The sequence below is a fragment of the Hyla sarda genome, chromosome 3, assembly GCF_029499605.1.
Source record: "Hyla sarda isolate aHylSar1 chromosome 3, aHylSar1.hap1, whole genome shotgun sequence".
Taxonomy (NCBI): domain Eukaryota; kingdom Metazoa; phylum Chordata; class Amphibia; order Anura; family Hylidae; genus Hyla; species Hyla sarda.
Window position 1 is genome coordinate 198,030,691 of NC_079191.1, and position 16,293 is coordinate 198,046,983.

Sequence of the window (16,293 nt, forward strand, 5' to 3'; positions counted from 1 at the left end):
TTTATATAAAAAAATATAATTAAAAATGTATAAAGTTTTTTTATGCACACAAATATGGCATCAATAAAAAGTGCAGATCACGGCGCAAAAAATTAGCCCTCATACCGCCGCTTATAAAAATGAAAAGTTTTAGGTCATCAAAATAGAGGGATTTTAAACTTACAATTTTTTTTTTCTTTTAAAGCGGAACAATAGAAAAGTATGAATTATGAGTATCATTTTAATCGTATTGACCCACAGAATAAAGAACACGTCATTTTTATGGCGTGAAAATGAAACCTTCCAAAATTGCAGTTTTCTTTTTAATTTCCCCACACAAATAGTATTTTTTGGGTTGCGGCATACATTTTATGGTAAAATAAGTGATGACATTACAAAAGGACAACTGCTTGTGCAAAAAACAAGCCCTCATACTAATCTGTGGATGAAAATAGAAAAGAGTTACGATTTTTAGAAGGCAAGGGGGGAAAAAAATAAAATTAAAAAAATGCAAAAAAAAAAAATTGGCCTGGGCCTTAAGGTCAAAATGGGCTTGGTCCTTAAGGGGTTAAAGATTGAGCCTAGAGAGAAGGAATCTGATAAGTTAATTTGCCAGGATCACTGAATTCTGGATAACCTTACGAACCTGAAATTACTGAATATCTGGGAGTACGGTGAACTAAAGTTAGGCATGCACACCAAAAAATAGGGACTCTTTCCTTATCTACATATTTTCAAATCTGAAGAGGTTTTCCTTTCATTTTAGCAGAGTGAGAGATCAAAATGTTATTTTACTTTTTAAATAATTTGCAAAATTCCTAATATTCTGTTTTCAATGTTTGATTATATTGAGTAACAAATGATGAGAAATGTTTTTTTTTTTTTTTAAATGAAAGTGTCTGAAAATTTTATAAATCAGATCATATATTCTCCATATCGATGTTAAATGGGCACTGTCAGATTCAAAACTTTTTATATGTTGTACATCTTGGCAAAACATTAAAGGAGTACTCCTATGCTCGTTTTTTTAAGGGAAAACTAAGCCTAAAACAAAGTTATATAACATTGTAAATTACTTACCTTATCCTTATGGCTCTTTTCCTGGTCTTCTCCCGCATTTCTTCTCCGACCAGAAGCTGGCTCCTTTTTCTTCAATCCACGACGCTGGACCGCTGCTTCTTAGGCACCGCCGCCATTTTCGCCTGGTGACTCATCGCTCCCGTGAGTCACTGCGGGCTCTTCCTGCCTCCCAGTCCCGAGTCGGCCACTCACCCATCTCAGTAATCTATTTATATATTCGCAGAGCTGAGCTGCGTGCGCACGCAGCGGCGGCCGAAATCTCATTGGAGCTCGGCGACCATGTGAGTAGGACGTATACTGTGAGGCGGGGATAGGGAAAAAAGTGGGAGAGGAGGGGGCGTGCAATATTATAATTTAGGGAGGGGGCCGAGCAGGGGAGCTATAGGGGGAGGGCAGGAGCTGGGCGGAAATCAGGAGCGGGAATGCTGGGAGAAGTAGTTTTTTTTACAGAGCGTGGAAAGAAGAGAACCCGGAAGTAACGGAAACTTGGGGCAGCAATAACACAATAACAGCTGGGCCATTTTAGATGAAAGAGGGGTCGTTTAAAAGGTACGTTCATGGGCTACATTGTGGCATGTTTTGGTTGGTGCATCGGAGTACTCCTTTAACCCTTTTATTATACTTTAACTTAATTATTTCATTTTTATAGAAATCCAAGCTTTGAAAAAAAAATAAAATATAAATAAAACTAACACCTCACACCCATACCATCCTCAACCCTGTAGTCCTACAAAAAAAATAAAATAAAAAAACTCACTTAATATATGTTCATTTAAGGATATTTTATAATATCCAATTATTTCAATGATTTTCAGCAATTGTAATTCAATGTTATCTCTTCAATATCTTTAACATTTTAAATAAAATAATGTATCCAACATTAGGGATTTTCAATATGTGCTGCGTAGATGAGAAGTAATGACATGATTCATCTGATAAGATTTCTGTGCTCCAGCATTTGAAAAAAAGTAAAAAAAGAAAAGAACTAAAGGAGATGGATAAATTTTGCATGAGTCATGCCAAGGTGAACCGATCTTCCTCAAAAGGACAGAGTAAAGTTTTGCTCAGACAGCAAACTGTATATCCATTGGGAGTCACAGAATATGCACTATGATTGACAATGAGCATTTTTAAAGGGGTAGTCCAGTGGTGATAAACTTATCCCCTATCCTAAGGATAGGGGATAAGTTTGAGATCGCGGGGGGTCCGACCACTGGGGCCCCCTGCGATCTCTGTACGGGGCCCCAGCTCTCCGCCCAGATAGCGGGTGTCGACCTCCGCACGAAGCGGCGGCCGACACGCCCCCTCAATACATCTCTATGGCAGAGCTGGAGATTGCCGAAGGCAGCGCTTCGGCTCTGCCATAGAGTTGTAGAGTTGGAGCCCCGCGGGCTGTCGGGGCTCCAGCGGTCGGACCCCCCACGATCTGCAACTTATCCCCTATCCTTAGGATAGGGGATAAGTTGCCCACCACTGAGTCACCACTGGACTACTCCTTTAATCTGCCCTGATACAAGAGCATCTGGCCCCTTAAATGGCACAGTACCAACAGCACACGCGCCATTTATTTTTATGGGAGCGCTGATGATGCCCGAGCTCATTTTTTGCACTTTTGTCAGATTTAAAATGTTTTAAATCGAATACATTTTAATATTACAAAGATAACCAGAGTAAAACACAAAATAGGTTCGGGCTAGGTTCACACTACGGAATTTCTGCCTTCAATTCCGCTTTGAAATTGCAGACAGAAATTCTGTTTACTAAAAAGTACAAGCTAGTGAATGGGCTTTCCGTTCACCAATTCACACTTAGTAATTTTTTAGGCAGAATTTGTGAATGGAAAATCTGCTTTTAAATTTCCGGCTCATTCTTCAGGCAGATCCACTTGTGGAAGACATAGCCGTCTATTTGGGACAGCAATGTCTGCGCGGTCCTAGCGCCGACTGATTCAGTCGGCGGTGGCCGCACTCGGATGGAATTTCTCTAGATTCCACAGTGTGAACATAGCCTTAGAGATAATTTGAATTATGGTAAAAAGGCTATCCGGACCCTGATGGGCTACTCACCTCCCCCCCCTTTTTATTTTTATTTTTATTTATTTATTTTTTTTTTATATTTTTTTTTTATAACTAATGCTTCAAAACAAAAACAAAAAAAATGTATCTCTCTCTATATGGGATATTTATCAATATCTGTGCAGAGTAAAAGTTGCCCAGTAGCAACCAATCATTTTGCTTCTTTCATTTTACAAAGGCCTTGTTGAAAAAGAAAGAAGCAATCCGATTGGTTGCCATGGGCAACTGCACCACTCTTCCTCTACACTGGTTTTGAAGAATTTCCCCCTATATGTATCTCTCTCTCTCTCTCTCTCAAATAAATATTTGTGATGTGAAAATGGAAAAAAAAAAAAGGCAACATTGCAAATTTGGGGTTTTTCATTTTTACTCCATTAACCTTGTGGTCAAACTTACATGTTATTTTGATACTTTAGGTCGTCCTCATTACAGCAATACGAAAAAAATACAATTTATTTAGTTTCCATCATGTTTTACTCATTTTAAAGAAAATTCTAAACTTTTCTGAATTATTTTATAAATTTTTTAATTGCCTTATTCTGCCCCCTATAACATTTTCATTTTCCTGTATACTGGGCTGCCTTATGTCAAATTTTTCATGTCTTAATCGGCTGTTTGTATTGGTAACATTTTGGTACAGATCAGTTTTTGACTGCTTTTTACTGGGACAGGAGGTTATAAAAAAAAAAAATTTTGACTGTACAGGATATATAATGATATATTTTAATAGTTCGGACAATTACGCACATGTCAACACCAAATAAGTTTATTTTTATTATCTTTACATGTTTTTATATGGAAGATTGGAAAAGGGGTGGTGAACTTTTAACCCCTTCCCGCAGAATGTCATATATAAACGCCGGGTTGTGCAGTGCGTTCGCGCATCCCGGCGTTTATAAATGACATGCAGTTAACCCGGCGATGCGCAGCATCGCACGGGTTAACTGGCAGAAGTCCCGCTGTTTCCAGCAGGGGACAACTTCTGCTTCACCCCCAGGACCATCAATTGATGGTCCTGGTCAGCGATCACTGTGATTGGTCCCTGTGGACCAATCACAGTGATCTGGGGTGAAAGTTCAGATCCCCCGCACTGCCCGCCCCTGGAAGTCGGGCAGAACGGGGGACGAAGGCTGCAGGGGCTCGCGGGGACCTGCGGCATTCGGGGGGGAACACGTGGGGACCGGCGGACTTACCTGATCCAGCGGCGGGACCGAGGAGCAGCGCGGGACCGGCCACGTGGACGAGCAGCGACGGGTAAGTATGTGGTCCTCAGAGGCAGCAGTGAAGATCTTCACTGCTGCTTCTAGGAGTCTGAAAACTACAACTCCCAGCATGCCTAGACAGCCTTTGGCTGTCTGGGCATGCTGGGAGTTGTAGTTTTGCAACATCTGGAGGGCCCCAGTTTGGAGACCATTGTATAATGGTCTCCAATCTGTGCTCTTCCAGCTGTTGCAAAACTACAACTCCCAGCATGCACTGACTGTCCAGGCATGCTGGGAGTTTTAGTTAAGCAACATCTGGCCCTTCAGATGTTGCCGAACTACAACTCCCAGCATGCCCTTCAGCTGTCTGGGCATGCTGGGAGTTGTAGTTTTGCAACAGCTGGAGACACACTGGTTGGGAAACATTGTTTCTAACTCAGTGTTTCCTAACCTGTGTGCCTGCAGCTGTTGCAAAACTACAACTCCCAGCATGCACTAAAAGACCATGCATGCTGGGAGTTGTAGTTTTGCAACATCTGGAGGGCCCCAGTTTGGAGACCATTGTATAATGGTCTCCAATCTGTGCTCTTCCAGCTGTTGCAGAACTACAACTCCCAGCATGCACTGACTGTCCAGGCATGCTGGGAGTTTTAGTTAAGCAACATCTGGCCCTTCAGATGTTGCCGAACTACAACTCCCAGCATGCCCTTCAGCTGTCTGGGCATGCTGGGAGTTGTAGTTTTGCAACAACTGGAGACACACTGGTTGGGAAACATTGTCTGTTTCTAACTCAGTGTTTCCTAACCTGTGTGCCTCCAGCTGTTGCAAAACTATGACTCCCAGCATGCACTAACAGACCATGCATGCTGGGAGTTGTGGTTTTGCAAAAGCTGATGCAAGCCCCCCCCCGCCCCGCCACCCCCGTGAACGTACAGGGTACATTCACATGGGCGAGGCTTTTACAGTGGGTTTCTCGCATCTTGAGATGCAGCAAATTTTGCGCTGGGAAACTTGCTGTAATCCCCCGCCCATGTGACTGTACCCTAAAAACACTACACTACACTAACACAAAATAAAATAAAAAGTTAAAAACACTACATATACACATACCCTTACACAGCCCCCCTCCCCCAATAAGAACGTCCGGTACACCACTGTTTCCAAAGCAGAGCCTCCAGCTGTTGAAAAACAACAACTCCCAGTATTGTCGGACAGCCGTTGACTGTCCAGGCATGCTGGGAGTTTTGCAACAGCTGGAGGCACCCTGTTTGGGAAACACTGGCGTAGAATACCCCTATGTCCACCCCTATGCAAATCCCTAATTTAGGCCTCAAATGCACATGGCGCTCTCACTTTGGAGCCCTGTCGTATTTCAGGGCAACAGTTTAGGGCGACATATGGGGTATCGCTGTACTCGGGAGAAATTGCGTTACAAGGTTTGGGGGGCTTTTTCTTCTTTAACCCTTCATGAAAAGGAAATGTTGGGGTCTACACCAGAATGTTAGTGTAAATTTTTTTTATTTTTTACACTAACATGCTGATGTTGCCCTATACTTTACATTTTCACAAGAGGTAAAAGGGAAAAAAAGCCCCCCAAAATTTGTAACAATTTCTCCCGACTACAGAGATACCCCATATGTGTGCGCAAAGTGCTCTGGGGGCGCACAACAAGGCCCAGAAGGGAGAGCGCACCATGTACATTTGAGGTGATTTGCACAGGGGTGGCTGATTGTTACAGCGGTTTTGACAAACGCAAAAAAAACAAAACCCCACATGTGACCCCATTTCGGAAACGACACCCCTCACGGAATGTAATGAGGGGTGCAGTGAGAATTTACCCCCCACAGGTGTCTGACGGATCTTTGGAACAGTGGTCCATGAAAATGAAAACTTGTACAGCCCACTGTTCCAAAGATCTGTCAGACACCAGTGGGGGGCAAATGCTCACTGTACCCCTTGTTACGTTCCTCAAGGGGTCTAGTTTCCAAAATGGTATGCCATGTGTGTTTTTTTTTGCTGTTCTGGCACCTTAGGGGCTTCCTAAATGCGACATGCTCCCCGAGCAAAATTTGCTCTCAAAAAGCCAAATATGACTCCTTCTCTTCTGAGCATTGTAGTTCGCCCATAGTGCACTTCAGGTCAACTTATGGGGTACCTCCATACTCAGAAGAGATGGGGTTACAAATTTTGGGGGGTATTTTCTGCTATTAACCCTTGCAAAAAGGTGAAATTAGGGGGGAAACACACATTTTAGTGGAAATTTTTTTTTTTTTTTTTTTTTTTTTTTTACATATGCAAAAGTCATGAAACACCTGTGGGGTAATAAGGCTCACTTTATTCCTTATTACATTCCTCAAGGGGTCTAGTTTCCAAAATGGTATGCCATGTGGGTATTTTTTGCTGTTCTGGCACCATAGGGGCTTCCTAAATGCGACATGCCCCCCGAGCAAAATTTGCTCTCAAAAAGCCAAATATGACTCCTTCTCTTCTGAGCATTGTAGTTCACCCATAGTGCACTTCAGGTCAACTTATGGGGTACCTCCATACTCAGAAGAGAAGGGGTTACAAATATTGGGGGGTATTTCCTGCTATTAACCCTTGGAAAAATGTGAAATTTGGGGGGAAACACACATTTTAGTGAAAAAAAAAATTTTTTTTTACATATGCAAAAGTCGTGAAACACCTGTGGGGTATTAAGGCTCACTTTATTCCTTGTTATGTACCTCAAGGGGTCTAGTTTCCAAAATGGTATGCCATGTGAGGGTTTTTTGCTGTTCTGGCACCATAAGGGCTTCCTAAATGCAACATGCCCCCAAAAACCATTTCAGAAAAACTTACTCTCCAAAATCCCCTTATCGCTCTTTCCCTTCTGAGCCCTCTACTGCGCCCGCCGAACACTTTACATAGACATATGAGGTATGTGCTTACTCGAGAGAAATTGGGCTACAAATATAAGTATACATTTTCTCCTTTTACCCCTTGTAAAAATTTAAAAATTGGGTCTACAAGAACATGTGAGTGTAAAAAATGAAGATTGTGAATTTTCTCCTTCACTTTGCTTCTATTCCTGTGAAACACCTAAAGGGTTAAAATGATGACTGAATGTCATTTTGAATACTTTGGGGGGTGCAGTTTTTATAATGGGGTCTTTTGTGGGATATTTCTAATAAGAAGACCCTTCAATTCCACTTCAAACCTGAACTGGTCCCTGAAAAATAGTGAGTTTGAAAATTTTGTGAAAAATTGGAAAATTGCTGCTCAACTTTGAAGCCCTCTGGTGTCTTCCAAAAGTAAAAACTCGTCACTTTTATGATGCAGACATAAAGTAGACATATTGTATATGTGAATAAAAAAAATTTTTATTTGTAATATACATTTTCCTTACAAGCAGAGAGCTTCAAAGTTAGAAAAATGCTAAATTTTCAAATTTTTCATCAAATTTTAGGATTTTTCACAAGGAAAGGATGCAAGTTACCACAAAAATTTACCACCATGTTAAAGTAGAATATGTCACAAAAAAACAATCTCGGAATCAGAATGATAACTAAAAGCATTCCAGAGTTATTAATGTTTAAAGTGACAGTGGTCAGATGTGCAAAAAACGCTCTGGTCCTTAAGGCCAAAATGGGCTTGGTCCTGAAGGGGTTAATATGAAAGAGGTTAGTGTGTGTTTAATAAATTTCTTTTAAAAAAGAAAAAGGGGACTTTAAAAGAAAAACTGTCAGCCAGTTCACCCACACTTACCCCAATATACTGGGTGATCGTGTGGGTGAACTGGAGTCCATAAAGAGTTCACTTACTTTTTTGTGTGTGTGCCCTGGCCGCTGTGTTTTCGGTCTTCTCAGTGGCACTTTGAAGGCGGGTCCCCAGCAGTCCATCTCCTTTTGGGTCTGGAGAAAGGGGCCGTAGCCCGCCCCCGTTGTTTGCATATTAATTTTCTTCAACCCCACATCCTAATGATGTGGAGTCTCATGCTCCCTGAGCGCAGCACTTTATCTGCAGAGTGCCCAAAGATTTTACGCAGCTCTCACGTCCTGATGATGTAAGAGCTATGCGTCCAGGATGACATGGATGAAGAGGTAAGCCCTACAGCTACCTCTGCAGTGGATCCCTGCTATTGCACTGTGGGTGGGGATGATCTTCCCCACTAGACAACCAGGGATGTTTTAAAAGGTCCCTTTAGATTCCCCATGTCTGCTATTAGTAGCAGCTCCCAGCTGCTGAAATCAGCTGGGGGCCACCAAGTATAGAGCAGGCTCGAGATAGGAGCCGCTCCATACAACCTAAGCGTCTTCGTATTAAAATCAGAGGGGGCTTAAATGCATTAAAAACTCACCTGCTCGGCGCCCGGAGCTGCATGTCCTGGTCGTCAGTCGATAGGATTTCTACATTCCTGCACTAATGATAACGATACTTACCTACCCCCTACCCCCCCCCCCCCCCCCGATCCATGGTCCAATTTGTCTGTTATCTTCCTTATTCCAGCAGCAGGCTTGGTACACGGCCGGAGCACTCTTGGGGAAGCAGCAGTAGCAGTGGCATCGGGGTGTTCCTGCCATGCATCAAGCCTGCTGCCAGAAGTAGATAGATAACAGACCGTGGAGGTATCATTATCATAAGCGTCAATGGCACTAACTGTTCTACAGGTTAGTGCGGGTGACACTGAATATACGTCCTGATGCGGTGGTAGTTAACGCACCAGGACATACATTTATGGCCAGTACATGATGCGAACACCGGACCGCTGCTTGCATCATGCATGGCAGGCCCGACTGCTATCAGCAGCCAGGGACCCACCGATAATGGCGGACATCAGCGATCGAACTGATGTCCGCCATTAATCCCTTAGATACTGTGATCAATACAGATCACGGCATCTGCGGCAATGCAGGCTTTATATTATATGATCAGATCGCCCACGACACTGCCGCTGGGATACGATCATCCAAAGTGGCGGACGCCGTTCTCCTGGGGTCTTCTGCTCTGGTCTCACATTGAGCAGAATAATGCTATGCATAGCACTAAACAGTATTAGCAATCAAATGATTAATGGAGTTGTGGATTTTAGAAGGCAAGAAGGAAAAAACGAAAACACAAAAATAAAACTGGCCAAAATGGGCTTGGTCCTTAAGGGGTTAAAAGGGAAACTGACAACAGCCTAACCCGAATAACCTAAATATACAGGTTAATAGAGAGGGTGATGCTGTTTAAAACGTACTTTGCCTGGAATAATCTCTTGCACCGTTCCTGAGCAATTCTATTTATTCAAATATTTACATTTTTATTTTCTGAGCAATTCTTCTCTCACCCACTCCAGCCCATTATCACCTTTCCCCTTCATAAACGTCAATCCCAGCTTTACTCATGTCTAAGGCTGCTTTCACCCTATAAAAATTCATCCGTTACAAACGTCCGTCAGAAAACCCATGTTAAACGTCCGTTAAACAATCCCATTCAAGTCTTTGGGATTTTTTTATTACCTGTTATGACCCGTTATAGCCCGTCGTGAATAACGGCCGTTAGTTGTGACGGGAGAAATAACGGGGCATGCACTAATTTTTCGCCCGTCACAAGAAACGGGTAAATTAACGGACGTTTTTTTTTTTTTTAAATCTTTATTTAAATTGTCAAGCATAACAGAAGGTAAAGAACATTTTGTCTTCGATTGCAAAACTGGTATACAGCGGCAGTAATACAATTACAGAGCTCAAAGTAACAACATGGCTCTAAAAGGTTCTGGAGTTGAACTAACTAATGTATAACATGACTTCAGTAAGAGTCAGGTCACTGTAGTGACTCATGGTGATGAAGTCCATAATAGAATAAGAAAGGACAGGAAGGAAGAAGAGGATTGGAGGAGAGTCTCCTCAAACTAACAAATAAAAGGGTATAGAGAACTTCCACGCAGAGAGGGGGGGGGGGGGGAGAAAGGGTAGAGAGAATAGAGGAAGAGACTGTAGAGTGAGGAGGATAACCGTGCCAAGCATTGGGGGTCAATACAAAAAAAAAATTCCCACAGATACTGGCCATCAGTGATAGCTTTTCAAGAGAGGGGTGGTGGGAGAGGCAGGGAGGGGAGACAAGATAACAGTGACACAGGACGGGGAAAATATGGAAAGACAATGGGGTGTAGAAGGGTTGGGATAGAGCGAAAGCAGATGCATAAGTTCATAGAGTTTCCCTACTGATCTATGTGTACCAAATACACTGGAATTGGGTGTGCGTGTGGGTGCTCCAGCTAGGGAGTTCTTCCATCCTACAAATGTGAGAGAGAGACTTTACAAATCCACTCCTGTTTAGTAGGAGGATCAGACTGTAACAAGTGAAGTTGAATTAAAGCTTTGTCTGCAGCAATGAGGTGTGTCACCAGAGTTTCCTGAGAGAGATGACAGGTCTGGTTGGATAGCCCCAATAAAATCTGAGAGGGGGGTCAGCAAAACCTGGGACCCGACCACTCTGTTAATGACTCCATTGAGGTCTTTTCATAAAGTGTATAAGACTTTTCAGTCCCACCAAATGTGGGAAATTGAGCCCTTTTCACCCCGACATCTCAAGAAGAGCGCATCCGGTGCCACCCACCAGGAGTAAAGTAGTTCGGGCGTGCAATACCACCTGGTAAGTAATTTATAGTGACCCTCTTGCAATCACACACACCAGGAGAAACCATAGGAGTTTGCTAGAATTTTCCCATTCTCTTCTGCACTGAGCGACAGGCCCAGCTCTTTTTCCCAGGAAATGAGAAAGAGTGGGGATGAGCGTACTGAGTCTGTCAAGTAGAGAGTACAGTACGTTGCCAATTTGGGTCGAAGTACAGTGGGAGTATGAACGAGAGACAGTTTTTCAAGCCAGGACAGGTCGTCGGCCACACCATACACCCGTAGCAAGGACGTGCATGTACGTCTAACCATGTATGACTGAATGAAAATGAGGGGAGTGTGAGGTAACAAAACTTCTAAGGGTGTCTGAACAGCCGTTATTTTTAACATTGAAGTCTATGGCTGACGCATGAGCCTTTAGGTGCACCTGGTTTATTACTTCTGAGCATGCTCAGAAGAGGTGACATTAGCAGACTCCTGCCGTGCTGAGGGACTACTACTACTCCCATCATGGAACAGACTTGTTTCTATCATGGCAGTAGTAATTCCCTGGCTGCAGGAGTGCACAGACAGCTGGGGAGGCTACATTTGTGTTTGTGCTACTACCCCCATCATGCATGCAACAGTCTTTTCCATGATAAGGAGTTGTAGTACAGGGGCTGAGGGATTGATCACACTGGGTTTCACTTCTGAGACCCGATGCGATCAGAAGTTATTAAGCAGGGGAGCGGGCGGCACGATCCGCAACCCTGCGATGTATCGTGTGTTTTAACTTTCATTTTCAAATCCCCCGTGGGGAGCCCTGAATGGCCGGTACTGAGGAGCCATTCAGGGCTCTCAGCAGGATATTTAAAAATGAACATGACCAGGGGTGTCATATGTATATTAAAAGCGCTATGGGGGCAAGATATCTAGTGATGCCGGGGGGGGGGGGGGGGTGCGGACATATATCTAGCCCCCCCAGCACATTTATAATATATGCACCCTGCAGCAGACATACATATAAATGAAAAAAAATAAAAAATTATTATATCATAATATTACAATATATATATATACATACACATATATATATATATATATATATATATATATATATATATATATATATATATACATACACACATATACATACATATATACATACACACACACACACACACACATATTATACACCTATACACACACACACACATATATTATACATACATATATATATATATATATATATATATATATATATATATATATATATATATATATATATATATATATATATACATACACACACACACACACACCGCATTAATATATGTATACCTCCCACCGACGCATGTATAATGTGCCTCCCGCAGCACATGTATAATATGCCCTCGCAGCGCAGCCATCTATATACATATGTCACCGCTGCGCTATGAATGAAAAGCATTCTAGCAGCAGCATCAGCCGGCCTGATGCTGCTGATAGAAATACTTTTCATTCATAGCGCAGCGCCGGCATATGTATATAGAAGCGCTGTGGGGTGCAGATAACGCTATATGTCTGCACACCCCAGCGCTTCTATATACATATACCCCTGCAGCGCTATGAATGAAAAGTATTTCTATTAGCAGCGCATAGTGCCAGCATTACAGTAGTGTAAACGTTTCGTTCTCTTGTCCAATTGTTAATACAGGATAGGGAAAAGGAAGGAGAAGAACTTTCAGCCACAGCTTTTTTTTGCATTACAGTAAAACTGCATGGTGTGAGAGAGGAGAAGGAGCATAAGTGGAGAGACATATGGCTCAGACTGTTTTGCATAGCACATGAAATGTGTAAGCAGAAAGCAACTACGGTAAATCAAAGTAATTTAATCCACAAAGATCAACAAAAATGGACAGCTCACAACTAAAATTGCACAATGTTAACTGGGTACACCTGGTGACACAGCAATGGTAAGTAAAATAATAGAGTTCCCAGTCCTCAAGTACCTCAGCCAAAAAAGGTTGTACAATGGATAGTTGGAAAAATACAAACATTTTAATAGAAATAAAATTTAATAAGTCATATAAATCAAATTTCTCACAGGATCCTTGTGATCCAGCATAAGATGCACATAGAATTAGATAGACAATCTATACATATAAAATGGTAACCTGTAGGATACAAGAGAAAAATGTCCAGTGTGCATGGAAGGACACTCCTGAATAGATATGTGCGATATAACCAAAGTTCACATTCAATAGCAGTTCATATTCATATTTTATGCTAGATCACATGGGCCCTGGGAGAAGTTTTATGTATGAGAGTTATTAATTTTATTTCTATAAAAAATTTATGTATTTTTCCAACTATCCATTGTACAATCTTTTTCGGCTGAGGTACTTGAGGACTGGGATCTCTATTATTTTACTAATCCACAAATAGACTTTCCATGTAAAAAGTATGCAAGGAGAATATAATCTAGAGAAACAATGCAATAAATAAAAATTTAAATTAAAATTTAATAAAAAATACCCAAATGACAAGTTTCCTGAGGAAATTATGTGTGTGCAAGTTCACATGGATACTTACTGTAATATCCAATTAAAATGGTGTTCTCAATCTGCGCCCGTGTAACATTATTCTCTGACCATTCCTAGGTAGAATTAGAAAAACATATTAACCTGTTTGCTTTCCAATAAACTACACATATAAATCAAAATACTAAAATCTGAAACTTTAAATAAATAAAAAAATCCAACACCAACCTCTGGTCCCGCTAAGGCTCAGGTTCTCCTTCCGATCCCCCACCACTCGTCTCCTCAAACCGCTTCCGAGACCTTCCTGCTCTGAATTACTGTCCACAACAGTGTCCTGCTCAGAGCAATCAACTCGGAAGCAGATTGCAGAGATGAATGGTGGAGGACTTGAAAAAGGAGAACCAGAGCTTAAGCAGGACCAGCAGGGGACTGGGGGTGGCCACTATAGTTTTTTTTTCTATTTTACAAGAGATTCTGCATTTAATTTCTACACTGCTGGAATAACCCTTTAAGCCATTCAGACTGCTGTAACATTAAATTATGTACATTTTAGCACAAGACCTACAGCGATCAGTCATAACTTTAAGGCTGTGTTTATACATTGAGTTTATTTGTGCCACTGATGCAGGACCGTTGTGGTACCACAGTGATTTTTACAGCTCTATTCCGAAACAGCTGTAAAATTTTTTACATTTTACTGCGATTATGCAAATTGCAGTATAACACATTATCCTTACTGTGATTTTAGTTGCCACCCGCTATTGCGACATTACCACAAATAAAAAAAGGGAACAAATAAAAAGCCTTAAACCACAAACAGGAGAAATGAATCACATAACTGCACTAGTCGAAGAGTGAGATCTCTTCGGCAGAAAGTAAACAGTTCTCAAAGTTTACATGTTTGAAGCTGGAAACATGGGCAAGTGTTAGGGGCCACTTAGATTACAGTATGTCCAAGCGGAATTTCTCTCGGAATGTCTGGTGTGGCAGTCTTCCCTTGATGCCAAAAGAACTTTGCTGCACTGTTCACACAGTGCAATCATATTTCAGCAGCGCAATCATATTTCAGCAGCGCCTGCTCCATATGGAATTTTTTCCCAAATTCCTTAGTGTGAGTGGAAATTCTGGGTGGATACTGCTTGCAGCAGCCTCCTCCAAAAACAGCTCTTAAAGGGGTACTCCACTCACCAGTGTTCGGAACATTTTAGTTCCGAATGCTGGGAGCGTGCTTCAGGGGTCGCCACGCCCCCTCAATGCAAGTCTTAAGGGCCCAGGGCATATGGGTATGCCCTGGCTCCCTGGTACTTAAGGACCAAGGGCGTACCTGTACGCCCGTGGGAATTTCCGTCCCCGCCGGGGACCAGGCCGGGGACCGGGCCGGGATGACTGCTGATATCCATCAGCAGGCATACCATGCAAATGCCCAGGCGGGCGCACAACAAGTCTCAGGAGTGAGAGCAATATGTACATTTGAGGCCTCAATTGGTGATTTGCACAGGGGTGGATGATTTTACAGCAACTCTAACAAACGCGAAGAAATGAATACCTACATGTGACCCAATTTTCTCTCCTTTTACCCCTTGTAAATATTCAAAAACTGGGTCTACAAGAACATGCAAGTGTAAAAAATGAAGACTTTGAATTTTCTCCTTCACTTTGCTGCTATACCTGTGAAACACCTAAAGGGTTAACACACTTTCTGAATGCCATTTAGAATACTTTGAGGGGTGCAGTTTTTATGATGGGGTATTTCTAATACGAAGGCCTCTCAAATCCACTTCAAATCTGAACTGGTCCCTGAAAAATTCAGATTTTGAAAATTTTGTGAAAAATTGGAAAATTGCTGCTGAACTTTGAAGCCCTCTGATGTCTTCCAAAAGTAAAAACATGTCAACTTTATGATGCAAACATAAAGTAGACATATTGTATATGTGAATCAATATATAAATGATGCAAGTATCGACAAAATAATCTCGGAATCAGAATGAAAAGTAAAACCATCCCAGACTTATTAATGCTTAAACCGACAGTGGTCACATGTGCAAAAAATGGCCGGGTCCTTAAGGTGAAAATGGTCTGGGTCCTTAAAAGGGGTACTCCGGTGAAAACCTTTTTTCTTTTAAATCAACTGGTGCCAGAAAGTTAAAGATATTTGTAAATTACTTCTATTAAAAAATCTTAATCCTTCCAGTACTTATTAGCTGCTGAATGCTACAGAGGAAATTCCTTTCTTTTGGAAACACTGATGACATCACGAGCACAGTGCTCTCTGCTGACATCTCTGTCCATTTTAGCAACCGTGCATGGCAGATGTATGCTAAGGGCAGCATGGTGGCTTAGTGGTTAGCACTGCTGCCTTGCAGTGCTGGGGCCTTGGGTTCAAATAAATAAAGACTTATTATTATTATAATAACGTCAGCAGAGAGAACTGTGCTCGTGATGTCATCAGAGAGCATTCCAAAAAGAAAAGAATTTCCTCTGTAGTATTCAGCAGCTAATAAGTACAGGAAGGATTACGATTTTTTTATAGAAGTTATTTACAAATCTGTTTAACTTACCGGAGCCAGTTGATTTAAAAGAAAAAAGGTTTTTCACCGGAGTACCCCTTTAAGGGGTTAAGTAAGAAGCCTATCCCCCTATGTGAGCATATCCTCACTATAGATGCAACATTATAAAGTGAATGGGTCACCTGGATTTATTTCCCTATGTCTTTTTAACAGAATGAATAGATGGGTCATACACTGCGCTCCGGCCGCAAGTACCGGCCATGAGTGCATGGTCCCTAAATCCCCAGCCGGCGGGGCTGGGATTCATATCGCTGGACGCGCCCGCATGAGAGTCCCAGCCCGTCACTCACCAT

At 42.1% G+C, this 16,293-nt stretch overlaps 1 protein-coding gene across 1 annotated transcript in view; it reads right to left on the bottom strand.

Annotated features, from left to right (window-relative positions):
• The window catches only part of LMBRD1 (LMBR1 domain containing 1), a gene marked incomplete in the record, with an annotated part of 250,015 nt that overhangs the window by 210,572 nt on the left and 23,150 nt on the right, over positions 1-16,293 (bottom strand). The window contains 1 exon segment of the mRNA XM_056565826.1: positions 13,486-13,549. Within this exon segment, the coding sequence (XP_056421801.1) occupies positions 13,486-13,549 (64 nt within the window).